Source organism: Diospyros lotus, chromosome 4 (assembly GCF_014633365.1).
Source record: "Diospyros lotus cultivar Yz01 chromosome 4, ASM1463336v1, whole genome shotgun sequence".
NCBI classification, from domain to species: Eukaryota; Viridiplantae; Streptophyta; class Magnoliopsida; order Ericales; family Ebenaceae; genus Diospyros; species Diospyros lotus.
Window position 1 is genome coordinate 8,233,641 of NC_068341.1, and position 13,952 is coordinate 8,247,592.

The following is a 13,952-nucleotide window of genomic DNA, read 5'->3' on the forward strand; positions in this document are numbered from 1 at the left end:
ATTGAAATTTGCATTAACAACAAGTCTACACAAGCATTAGCCAAGAACCTGGTTTTTCATGATGGAAATAAGCGTCTTGATACAAGGTACTATTTTATTAGAGAATGTATTGCAAAAATGGAACCAGAGCTTAAGTATGTAAAGACACGAGATCAAGTTGTGGACATTTTTATAAAACTAGTTAAATTTGAATATTTTCTACAATTACGAGCAAGTCTTGGAGTAAGGAAGAAAATATCTCTGGGGCAGTGTTGAAAATTAATTTGAATTATCTATAGACGCATGTCTTGATTTGTGTGTGTGTGCAAGTTCAATGTTAGTTTATTAATTATGATTGGTTCTTTTGGATCATTTTATTAGTATGGTTCATAAATAAATTCATCTACTTAATTAGATTTTTAAGAGTCGTGTTTGTATTTATAAATTCTCTCGTGTATTTGAAATTTGAAAAATAAAAGGGAAATTCCAGTATCCAAAACATTTATCTCTCTTAAAAATGTTTTTTCCTCTTAAATATCCCTCTCCTCTACTCCCTAACAGAAGATGGCCACTACTTTGCCTCCCCTCCCTGAATTACTTCCCTGGCTTATTACTGATAATAATTGTGTTTTGTTCTTTATTAATTAGAAATTAATACTACTGGTGATCAACTTTTTTCTGGTTAATACCACACACGCATATATACGTTCGCATTTGTAACAATGAATTAATTAAGTAATTAGTTTGTTATTGACATTCGTTAATTAGCTTAATTTTAAATTGATTATATTAAGTTAAAAATATGTACAATTTACAAGGAATAAAAGTTTGCCTTTGGAACGGCTAATTAATTAATTAATTAATCAATTAAACTTTGACTTTAGACGAGGCGAAGAGGACGGACGGACGTGGCTAGCTCAGCTGGTGATGGTGCCGAAGAGGCTTTGTAAGCTCAAGGAAGGTGCTTATAGCCCTCGATCGCCTCCTCCTCTCCACTGGGCTTTTCACGGCGGCGATTCCCATCTGCAAAAACCAGAAATTCAGAACATCAATTTTGAGTTACTTGATCCACGCACAGATCTGCATGCTTGTCTTCTTATTCTCCATCCATCGTATATTATTCTCAATCATCCTATCCTTAATTTATTTTATTAGTTTTGGTTGATGTTCCTCCTAATAATGATAAAACTTACTGTAATAATTCTCTAATGAGCTGATTTACCCACACACGTGTACTGTTTCTCTTACTTTTTGTCATTTTCTTTCTTCTGTTCTTTCTCTTTTCTTCTCTGCTTCAAGATCCCTCTTCTTCTTCTTCTTCTTCTTCTGTCGCGTTAAATCGTCCGCGTCCTTCGCCCACAACCAAATCTGGTCATCGCCTTCACCGCCCACACCTTTCTTCTTCCACCACCGACCGCGTCTTCTTCCGTCGCCATCCGTCTCCTCCCGCATCCAGATCTGCTGGCCGCCACTACCGCTTGCATAACTGCGACCATTTTTATTTTTTTTTTTTGTTTCCTTCTTTTTCTTCTGCTGCCCTCTCCCTTCAATTATATAAAATTTTATTTTATTTTCTTGCTTAGAATTGAATTTTATTTTTATTCAATTTTTTAAATACTTCTTAGTTTAGAAAACGAAAATAAATTTTTTTTCAAGATAGATTTGGTAATTTAATACTTTTTTGAAATTATAAATAAGAATTTTTAATTTTGTAATATAAAAAGAGTATTCCTGTCAATAACAATTATTTTTTCAAGATAATTTTGATAATTCTTTTTTTTTTTTTTAACTTCATACTAAAAAAATACATATATATATGTATATATAAAATAAATAGTTTAGATTCTAACGTAATCATCTACGTAGAAAAGTGGGAATTATTATTATCTAAAGGAATTTTTAACGAATCTTAGAAGTCAACGTGTCAAATTTTCTTTGGGTCCACTTCTATCTATCTGTAGTCAGTCCGAGATAATTCTACACCTCACCAGGAGGTACCATTTGTAAGCAAATTAATTATTTAATTAGTGAATAAATAAATTAATCTAAAATGACCCAACATGCGAGAGAAAGAAGACACGTATACAATGGGAAATGATGACTCCATTACTATAACACAAACCATAAACATATATACATATATATATTTTAAGGTAAGGTACAAATACAAGGTAGTCAAATAAATTACATATAATGATGATGATGATGATATCAATTACGCACGAGCGCAGATGGGCACCAAAGGTTGGCTCCACAAAATATTTTAGTCAAATAATTAATTTTGTCTATTCTATATATATTAATTAAAACAATATCGCCACACAGACAAGTAAAAGATGCTGTGAATCACAATAAGATGATATAATTAATATGTGTAATATTAGTGAGCAATTAATAATTAAGATTGACACTATACCTTATCTATATATATATATATTAATTCTTAGTCAAATTAATGGGGGTTTACACCCCGAATTTAATTTAAGGGTCCCAAAGGGAATGAGCAGCCATTTCGTTTTCATCCCATTCATCGCTCATCTCAACGTCGCCTGAGAAGAAGGCCCGGGGATCTTCCACAATGAGAGCGTCCGTCAAGCCCATCCACATTTTCGGCGAATCCAGGGGCGAGTCATTAATGGCCTGAATTTGGCTGGGAGAAAGTCCAACCGTAACGGGTCCGCCGGGAGCCGAACTGGAGCCGCCAACCTCGGCCTCTCCGGCGGGCTTCTTCATGCGCAAAGCCGCCTCGTGAGCGGCCATGCGAATGTCCTCGGCGCTGGAGCTCGCCGGGCGAGGAAGACTGCTGGCCAGCTCCGGAAAATTTAGCCGCGCCTCGTGGCCGCGCAGGTGCAATGCCGCTGCGTCGTAAGCGGCGGCCGCCATTTCTGGCGTCTCGAAGCTTCCCAGCCATATCCGGGACTTCTTGCCCGGCTCGCGTATTTCGGATACCCACTTGCCCCATTTGCGCTTCCGAACTCCCCTGTAGATGGAGCTAACTCCGCCGCCGCCGCCATGGAAATTGCTCGACTGTTGCATGTGGAGGAGATTATAAATATATATATATATATGAACAAGTATAGGTTGTAGCTGCTGGAGTGATGAAAAGTGGATTGATTTGAGACAAAGAATTGAGGGAGGTGGAGATGGAAGCGGGCTATGGATATATATAGATGAATCAATTAAGAAAGAGAAGGTATGAACATAACGTGGTGAAATATAAAGAGGGGAAGGGGAAGGGGAACTTCGAGGCAGCTTCAGAAATGGTGGGGCAAAGAGATGTAGATATGGGGAGGGACTGATTCTAGTCGTCGATGTGTCTGAAGAGAGTTAATTATAAGATTGTGCGGTACAGTTTGGAAGGGACAAATTAGTGAGCACCATGTACAGATTTCCTGGAATTGTTAATTTATGAATAATAATAATAATATACGATATTGGAGATGGGGGTTCAGATATTTGGGGACTGGGAAGAGAGGAAGAAGAAGACTGAGAAGAAGAACAGATATGGTGAAACATTATAGTGTATTTGTACTGTATTGTATTGTATTGTATTTTATTGTGGGTGAAAGAGACACAAACTCGGATGAGGTTTGGTGAGAGCGTACGCTGCGTTTGTGTTCCCTGTTTGAGAACGCGCTTTGGTCCAAGCTTGCTTTGACTTGCTGCAGGGTCCCCATCATATCCCCTGGGCAGCCTTGAAGGTGATTTTTAAATTATTCTATAAAAAAATTAAACATTATATACATATACATATATATTCAACAGATGTGACGTGTCACGAATTGTTTTGCAACTTCTAATTCATACTTAGTTTTCTCGTAATTAATTGTACTACTATGCACCTTTATTCAAAAGGACTAATTAAACGTGATTTTTGGGTTCCCCAACCTAAGTAAGACTAAAGAATATGCCCAAAAATCCCCTCAATTAACTACCGAACACAACATTTTAAGTCGTGGTCAGACACTGGAGGGGACATGGCTGAGCTCTTAGATCACGCTTTTTGGGTTGACGCCAGATTCATTGCACAGGTGGATGGATGTGTCTTGGACCGGAGAGATCCGGGCAGCCGAAAGCAAGGGAAAAAGCATTGAAACTGACCCCATGACTCTTGTTTATTTTAATTTCATTTGTTGATATATTACAAACGGATATATATGGGATTGAGAATCAAAATAATAAAATAAATGAATCTGACGAAGTTCGCTGGTTACGAGATTGTTGGGGAAACTAACTGTTGAGAGGGGGGTCAAAATAGAGTAAGAAAGTGGAAACTAATTAAGGGGGGGGCGTAGGCCATGCATGTTTATAAGTTGGCGAGTCCAGTGAAGAGCACTTATAGGCTACACGACGTGGTGGTGGTGGTGGTGGGTGAATATTTGGTGAAGAAGCTACTCGAGTGGGATAGAATTCACGGTGGTGGTGGAATCAACCAAAAATGTTACTGTGCCATCACATCCATCTCACGCGATTATTTATGCCACTATTTATATATATGTGACCGTGTTTGTATTATTATTATTATATATAGACCATATATATGCATTAATTATGTTAATTTATACCCAGACAACAATATATATATATCTCCATCATCTAAACTTGAATCAGCATACATATTAATTTAATTTAATCCATTAATTGAAACTTTCCCTCCCCAAGTGATGGGCTACTATACAACTTTGTTTACTTCTTCTTTAAGAACCCTAACCCACCCACTAGTTAAAACAAATTTTAGTATATATAAATTCATCCAAATTTACACGAATTATAAGTTTGTTGTGGGTGATTGGGGCAGAGGCAAGTGGCATGTCTAATTTAGTGACACGTGTCCACAACATTTGGCTAGTTAAACTCGATGCAAAACAGCTGGATCATGCTAAGCTCCCACCATTTTATTCACCACACACACACAGAGACAGAGCTACCAATGTCCCAGTCCCCACTTTTATTATATGTTGATGTCACTCATACTAATACTCCCTAATAAGCCAAGCTACAAAAATTCCCAATTTTTTTTTTTTCCTTTGACCCATTTCTTGTAATAATAAATATATACAATATAACAATAGTAAACACGTGAAGAGAAGAGAAAGCGAAGTTAACATCACAACATGATCCACCAATCATATAATTAATCACACTTGTATTTTCTTTATGTTACGAAAATTCAGTACTTGAATTAAAAAAAAAAAGAAAAAAAAACTCTAAAGATGCAATAAGGGTGCTAAAGTATGTAGCAATCATGGATGATTGAAGCATATGAAACGGGAAAGCAAATTCAATATTTTTTTTTTTAAAAAAAAAAAAAAGAGAGAGAGAGAGGGGATTCAACACATGATAATAAGAAGAAGAAGAAGAAGAATTAAACAAATCAAATTCAATGTACCAATGTTGCTTTCTTGAGGAAATCGAAGATCTCAAGAACCTTAATTGTCACCACCGACGCTAAGCGTGTGCTTTGTCTCTGTCCAGTCCCCACCATCGATCGGAATATTGTTAGCAAACAAGCAAGCGTACATCATTCTACATTAAGATTCGATCATATGCCACTTATTATATATAAATGTTAATGATGATGATGATGATATAGAAGATTGAAGTTAAAAACTGACGGCCATAGGCACTGAAACATAAGCTAGCTAATTAATTCGATTAGATTTAGAGATGGAAGAGGAAAACAGCTGCCATGCATAGATATATATATATTGATGGAGACGAAGAAGGGAGGGAGAGCTAGCGGATTATTGTGTTGTGTGGGATTAAAAGATATTTGACTTTTAAAAAGGAAGGAAGGAAGGAAGGAAGGAAGGAAATTAATGGGGTTAATTAAGCTAGCTAGTAATAAGTACATGTGCGAACTTGATAGGGCGAATGAGGGGATGACACGTGGCCAATCAGACCTCTAGGCATGGCGGGGGGGGCCCATCATGCTGCAAATGCCGGTGCCGCTGCTTTTGTCTCACCTGCCTGCCCCCTCCCCCCTCTCCCTTAATAAATATTATTATGATTATTATTATTATTATTACCCTCTCTAAATCTTATTATTTCTTATAACAATGGATATTTGTAATCAATTACAACACCTTGCTGCGCACGACCTATCTATCAACTTAACTTAATCTAGTCCGGGATGACGTCATCCTTCGGCGTACGCCGGCGAACGAAAGTCTCCCACGTGCAACCACACACGTACGAGGAAACAGGTCTTCTATATATATATATATATATATATGTATATGGTTTTCCATCCTATTTTTAACCATCTATAGGCTGCTAATTTGAGGGCGGGTTTGGTTTATATGTTAGAACGAAGGTGGTTTGGCCGCCGCTTGAGAAGGAGAAGGATTCTGTTTGTTTCACTTATCCCAAGCCTCAATAAATAAAAAATAAAAATAAAAACAGAGTTGCCTTCAGCGGCGAACAAAATAAAATGACAAGTTCAAACTTATGTAATTAATTTTTCATGTAGTAAAACAACATTTTAATATATAATTGTTATATAATTACATGCATATTTGAGAATTCAGAATAGTTATAGATTTTCAATTTCAATCTTCTTGACTCCACAACTCTCATCTCAGTGAGTAAAAAGATAAAAGACATTTAATAGTTGAGAAATGACACTGATTTTTTTTTAACAAAAAATTTACAACTTTATTTACACTTTTTTCTCCAGCATTATTAAAATTATTAATATGATAAAATACCCTTATTTTTTTTCTCTTCCATCCCTTTATTTTTCTCTTCTATATGGTGAATTAGACAAAATCCAACCTGTCAATCTATTTTTTTTTCTCTTAATAATCTAATTCAACAATGGCTAAACGGCTGTCACTGAAGAGAGAGAGCTACCAAATTCTAATCGGTTCCCGTACAAGAAAAAAGGGAAAGGAAGAAAAAACGTAAGAATATTTTTATTATATTAAAATTTTTAATATCTGTGAAACAATGATAAATATATATATATATAAACGGGGTTGTAAAATTTAAAGAAATATGTGTCATTTCTGAAATATCAAAAATATTGTTATCTCTTTATCAAACTTTAAACGTATTGAATGTAATATAGCCCATCTCAATTGTTTTGTGCTCAATGCTCATACAGCTTCATCGCAGGTGCCATCTAACCATGATTAACCCATCTGAAGCCTAATAATCAAAACGCAACGCAGGCCTAGGCGGCTAGGCTTAGCGCATTCCTCCGAATATAATGTGGATTCACTTGGAATATAGATATAGTGGGTGGGGGGATAGAGGGTTTGGCTCAATGCCTATATATGCTTGTTTGAACAGGAGAAACTTAAAAACAAATGAGAAGGGGGGGGGGGGGGAATAATATCCTCTCCTTGGTTTCCTCTGTAATCTTTTTGCAAGTTGAAAAATACCTAAGCCAATTTATTGTTGGCGGCGGGGGGGAGGGGGGCAAGTGTCTTTATTTTGGGGAAATATCTCAAGAATTATAGACTAAAAATCTAAAACAATGAAGCATCAAGTCTTAGAGATAATTACTTGATAATGTATTGGAGCCTATCATTGCTAGATTCATCCAAGGATTGAGCTTTTGACTAGCTTTTCTCACCTTTGAAAAGTTCTTATCATACCCGATCTCAAATTTGTCTAGGACTTCCTCAACCTACAAAAGAAATGCGGGGTTTTATCCCCTAGTATATCTTCTGAAGATCAAGTCAATCACAAAACTTAAGATAGAGTGATGCAATAATGATGTAATTAATAAAATATTTGACTCTTAAAATTCTTATCTTTATATACGTACGTTGCGAAACTGATGATGGAGAATCAAGATCGCACCATGTAGACAATCGAATGCCAGCCTGATGGATGACATATAATTATGCCATGTTGATAGTTGGATTTGATGGATTGGTCTTGATGAGAAGTATTGTGGATTGGATCCAAGTTTGGGTTTGATCCAATCATTCGGGTCAGATCTTTCATTTGGGCTTGGTATGCCCACAGGTTAGATCTTAGTCTTTGATCGGAGATCCATGGTGCCCATTGGTATTGGCAGAGATTTGAGATGTCTCAGACTGCATGTTATCTTTAGGGAACTCCCAAAGGCAACATTTTCGTAATTTCTCTTAAAATTAGGATGCCCCATCATCAATAATATTTCCATAATAATGACACCTCTAGAGGAATAATATAAATGCATACATTTGTTTTGCTGCGAAGGTAGTGAGATTAATAAATATAGCTCACAGAGTTTGCTGTGCAGTGATCAAATCGAGTTTTTCTTTTTATGATGTTAGAGATGATCTCAATTGCATATACCTTTGAGCCTCCTCAATGCGACCTACGCGGGTGAGAAGACCAATGATGCTGGAGTAATGTTGTTCCGATGGTTTGATGTTATATCTTCGGGTCATTAAATTGAAGATCTGGCAAGCTTTATCTGCAAATCCACCTCTCTCGCAGAGAGAGAGAACTGCTTTAAAAGTATATTGATTTGGAGAAAAACCACCAGATCTCATCTCATTGAAAAGATCAATTGCATCCTGATAATGGTCATTATATCCATAAGCCTCTATGACGGCTGTCCATGTCAGTGATCCCTTGATGGGGATTGCTTCAAAAGCCAACTTTGCTTTGTCATTTGCTCCACAAGCACCATACATCTTCACGATTTCTGCAGACACAAATGGGATTGACTCAAAATCTTTCTTCAGGACCTGTGCATGTATCTCCTTACCTAGCTTCAACGCTTTTAATTCCCGACAAACACTCAATATCCTTGCTATTGCAACTGAATCTGGCCTGTGCTTTGACAACTGCATGGACCGGAACACACAAAGTGACTCCTCCAAGCACCCGCTTTCGACATATGAATCAATCATGGCTGTCCAGGCAATGACATTTCTCTTCTCCATACCTTCAAACAGTCTAGAAGAATACTCCAATACACCACATTTTGCATACATCATCATAAGAGAAGTAACTACAGATACGCTGGGAAGAAAATCATTCTTCACAACAAAACAATGAACCTCTTTTCCTTGTCTCAAAGCCCTCAACCGTGTACAAACTGGAAGAACAGTAGCAACTGTCACCGCATCAGGCTTAAATCCTTCTTGCTGCATCCAAACAACTGATCTCAGAGCCTGCTCGAGCCTTCCATTGGAGATGTAACCGGACATCAGTGCAGTCCAAGAAATAGCATTCCTCTCTTTTGAGCCATAGAAAACCTTTCTTCCCGAACCCATGTCCCCACACTTGCAATACATATCAATCAAAGCACACTGAACAAATAATTGCGTCGAGTAACTCTTTGTCTTGACAGCATAAGCATGAAGCTCTCGACCAAGTTCACGAGCCCCCAGTTCCCCAATCACCGGAAGAATTGTAGTTAGTATCACAGAATTCGGATCTATCCCTTCCCTTCTCATCCGTCTAACACAATCTATAGCCTCCCTCTGCAACCTATTATGTGCAAAACCGGCTATCATTGCCCCCCACATAACAATATCGCGCTGATCAATTTCTTCAAGCACACGACGGGCAAGCTTTACCTTGCCACATTTAAAGTACAGATCAACCAAACTTGTCCCAAGCATCGAACTGCTTAGCAACCCATTCTTTACCAAAAGGGCATGTGTCTTTAGACCTTGGCCAAGCGCTGAAGCACCTGCAAAGCTCTTGATCAAACAAGAAAAACTATACACGTTCAACTCAATCCCCAACTCTCGCATTCTGGAAAAAGTACGAAGCACTTCACGATATTGCCTTTTACCAGAAACCACACCGCCTCTAAGCAACGCATTCCAGGGGTAGACGCTTCTGCTGGGCATTTCGTCGAACACCCGTTTGGCGTCTTCGATGGAACCACAGGATGTGTACATGTGAACAAGCTTGGTGCACAAAAACTCATTCTTTTCAAGGCCATTGATCCGAATATGGGTATGGATTTGTCTTCCTTCAGTCAGAGCCTTCAAGCGAACGCAAGCGGCGAGAAGGGAAGAGAAGGTGGTGAGATTAACGGGAATCCCGAGCTTGTCCAAGTAATCCAAGATGTAGAGGGCCTCCTTAAGCTTGTCCTGCCTGGCAAATCGCTGGATGTCTTTGTATATAGCGTTTGGATTCCTGGTGTGGAGGGGAAGAGACATTGGGAAAGCATCCGCTTCCTTGAACGGTTTCCTTTTTCTGGGTGGAGATTTCAGGCGGGTGTTGATAGGATGGTGCTTTTTTGTGGGTGTTTGGGACTGTAGAGATGTCTTTGGCGATTTGAAGTCGCGGCGGCGGTAGTGGTGGTCGTGGGAAGGAGTTAACGGCGGTTTCAGATGTGTTCTAGCGAGAAGGCAAGCGAGGCTGCTTAGCGTTTCCATCGATTCTGTCCCAGAAAAGACTACACAATTGCTGCGTCCGTTCTGCTGGTCTTGTGGCAGAAATTTCGGCCTCTTGAACCTAGTGGTTTGTCCGGTAACCCTCAGTCCCACGCCATCAGTCGTCACAGTTCCGGCAATTGCGTGCTGACTTCAGGACCTGGAAAAAAAGAAGCCATTTTACTTTGTGATTAATTTAGGATTTTATACAAGTTTGTAAATATTTAAATGGTAAATAGTAAAAAATAAATAAATCTTTTTATGAATTTATAAATTTATTAAAAAAATTAATTTTAATAATTATATCTCAATTGATTCAATTGAATATAATTTTATCTAACACTTGAGATCAATTTAGGAGATATATATTATTACTGATGTGACACATTATCAATCATAAAAAGTATATATATATATAAAAGTGAAATCTATATATACATATATAAAAAATTAAAAAATAAAATTATACAGGTAAATCTTACTCATTTGTATACATATAGATCTTACTTTTATAATTTTTCATGACAGCTAACTTGTTACTTTAATAATGACACATGTAACTCAAAATGATTTCAAGTGTTAGATAAAATTGTACCCAATTGAACTAATTGGAATACAATTGCCCAAATTTAAATGTTTTGATAAATTTACAATTTGGCTTTGAACTTTTTTTACTATTTGCCCATATTTAAATTACAATGCTTGACCTTTTTTTTTTTTTTGAGTAAATACAAAATTTATTCTTTTATTTTTTATTTTAAATAAATAAATTAATAATTCTGAGAATCTAATTTATTGTTTTTGTAGATTCTCACACATTTGAGGGACAAGGCACAAAAATTCAATCAAAGTTAGTGATCCATTAGTGTACAAATGGTACGAATTCATTAGTACCAATTCCTAACGAAATCCCCTCTTTAACAAACTTTTACTCTCAAAAAATCGTTTCCACGAATCAACCTTTAAAATATAACTAATAACTTTTCAATCTTTCCCAAATAAACCTTATGATATATATATATATATATGTATATAACTTATTTTTTTTTTCTTTTTGAGATTATAGTTTGCCGCACTCAGACGGTTAATGGAGGTGACTTCGTGCCTCCAATTTTCAGAACAATTACCAAAATAATATATTAATAACGTTTAGTATCTGCAAATAGTAGAAAAAAAAAAGTGAACATAACACAAATATTCTTTCTTTTTTTTTTTTTTTTGTTAAACGCTACCCCAATTTTAATAACACCAGAAAGAAAATATTGCAAAAGGCCCCAAATGACTGCCATAATAATCTACTCATGAGAGAGAACATGGCAATACATTTTTACTCTAAAATGATGCTATTAGATTTTGAGAGATAAAACTTTAGGAGAAAGACGATATATTATTATTCAACCCAAAATGAAATTGATTATAATATTTTGTATTTATATTAAACTAACATACTAAAGTTAATGCTAAAATGACATCACTAATACACACACTCTAATACTCCCCCCCTCAAGCTGTACATCTACAGCTTGATATTACATGTATATCAAAAGTACAACAAAAACAAACTAAGAAGAACAACAACCGAAGAACAAAACAACGACAAGAACCGCAGTAGCCATGAACAGTGAAACACTCTAATGAGCAGATTTGATAAACACGCTGAAAACCAAAACTAATAACAATGGGCTGGAATGGACATCAGCAACCAAACAACTTCGACAATAAAGTAACGGTGGCAAATCTTGAAGCGGCAAAATGACAATGGCGGCTATTCTTATTTTGAGTTGATCTAGAAATATGGTGAATAAGGAAGTCGATTTGTGGATTGTCGATCGAAGGAGACCACAATTATAGAAAAAATGGAACTCCAAAATTGATGGACAAAATCGCAAAATTGACGGAGGAAAAAAAAATGATGGAAGAAACACAAATCAGAAGGAAAAAGAAAAAAATAACATGAAGCAAGATCTGGAAAAAAAACAGAACATTGAATAAAATTTACAATGGAACGAAGAAGAATAATAGAACACTAGGCACAAAGAAACACTGAACTGAATGCAAATAATCATAATGAAAGCAGAACATAACAAAATGCTAAAGAAGATTTTCAATCAGAAAAGAGACGCAATCAAAAATCTTCCGATTAAAAAAACATTTAAATCGGAACGCGGAAGAAGCAGAGGAACAAAGACTCGTGAAACAGCGTCACATACCAAAGGAAACCGCAAGAAATGAAAATGGAAATGATGCAAACCAGATGCAAAATAAAAAAATGCAACTCACTTGCAGAAAAAGAAAATAACAGATTTGAGAAGATCTAGAGATAAATCTAAAAAATAAAAAATAAAGGTTGCGAAAACAGAGATTGCAAGAAGAAAAATAGCAAAATCACAAAATAGAAACAGAAACGGGAGAACAGAAAGTTGAAGAATAGATCATCAAAGAATAAATCGCGAAAAGAAACAAAATCCAAAGAAGAATAGCGATCGAAGCAAGAACAGATATCTTGATCGAAAAGAAACAAAACAGAGAATACCTCCGAATAAAAGAGAAAACACAGGCGAACAGAGCGCCGGAAGACCAACGGAGCAAAAAAAAAGCCAACGGAATGAAGCCGACGGATGCGCAGCAAAAGCTAGGGTTGCACTAATACCATATTAGATTTTGAGAGATAAAACCCTGGAGAAAAGAAGATATATTATTATTCAACCCAAAATAAAACTTATTACAATGTTTTATATTTATACTAAACTAACATACTAAAATTAATGTTAAAATGACATTACTAATACACACTCTAATAGATGCGACCCTAAATATTTTTCTATCCTATTCTAGTTATTAATTTATTTTCCTTTCAATATATGGATATTAATTAACAGTCGCATCTTCTTTTTCTGATTGATGATGATGATTGATGAGGAGCTTTCAATCATCTTCCTTGTGAGACTTCGTCTCGGCCGACATTGTCAGAATCCTTTTAGGGTTTTTTGGCTTGCAGACCTGCATTCATTAATTAATAAGTCAGATTTGCCGAATTCATCACCAGTTTCAGTTCTTTATCAGTCTGGAAATCAATAATTTGAGAAACCGAAGCCCTAATTTATGATTTCACATCTTACTTTCTTCTTCGGCGTGCTCTTCTTTATCGTTGCAGTAGTCTTCAAGTTCTCCGGCCTGTTCTTCAGATACGCCCTCAATTGCTGCTCATCCATGTTGTCAATCTCTTTTATCTGTAATTGTTATCGCGAAACGAAGAAATTAGGAAAAAGTTGATCCGATCGGATCGGATTACTGCGTATATACAATACATACCCATGCATTCAGATCTTCCAACTCAGTTTCCAGTTGCTTCATTTCCTCGTCCATGCGCGCCTTCTTCGCTTGCCATTTCGCCATCTCCGCTTCCATGCCTAGCCAATGCTGAACCTTCAATCTGATGATCTTCCTCTTCAATTGAGATCTCAAATGGCAGCCAGAAGCCTTGCTTGAAGCCTAAGCAGGCAGAGAGAGACAGAGAGAGCGAGAGATGGGGATCATCAAACCCACCGGAAAATCCTATTTAATATATGAGAGTTTTCTAAAAAAAATTTAAAAAAAATCACAAAATTTATTTTTAATTTTAAAATCTTATGT

The 13,952-nt window shown here is 36.5% G+C and overlaps 2 protein-coding genes across 2 annotated transcripts; both read right to left on the reverse strand.

Annotated features, from left to right (window-relative positions):
• Window positions 1-2,316: 2,316 nt before the first annotated feature.
• Window positions 2,317-3,284, reverse strand: LOC127799034 (ethylene-responsive transcription factor ERF021-like). The gene has a single exon (XM_052332729.1). The coding sequence runs from the start codon at window positions 3,013-3,015 to the stop codon at window positions 2,461-2,463; it is 555 nt and encodes a 184-aa protein (XP_052188689.1). The 5' UTR covers window positions 3,016-3,284; the 3' UTR covers window positions 2,317-2,460.
• Window positions 3,285-7,439: 4,155 nt separating this feature from the next.
• Window positions 7,440-10,486, reverse strand: LOC127798813 (pentatricopeptide repeat-containing protein At1g71460, chloroplastic). Its single transcript, XM_052332427.1, has 2 exons — window positions 8,275-10,486; window positions 7,440-7,615 (listed from the first exon to the last, which is right to left on the reverse strand). Exons 1-2 carry the CDS (start codon window positions 10,320-10,322, stop codon window positions 7,600-7,602), a joined length of 2,064 nt encoding a protein of 687 aa, XP_052188387.1. The 5' UTR covers window positions 10,323-10,486; the 3' UTR covers window positions 7,440-7,599.
• Between the last annotated feature and the right edge of the window lie 3,466 nt (window positions 10,487-13,952).

Bases quoted from the DNA above. Each gene is read 5' to 3' on its own strand.
- LOC127799034 (XM_052332729.1), bottom strand. From the start codon at position 3,015: ATGCAACAGTCGAGCAATTTCCATGGCGGCGGCGGCGGAGTTAGCTCC.
- LOC127798813 (XM_052332427.1), bottom strand. From the start codon at position 10,322: ATGGAAACGCTAAGCAGCCTCGCTTGCCTTCTCGCTAGAACACATCTG.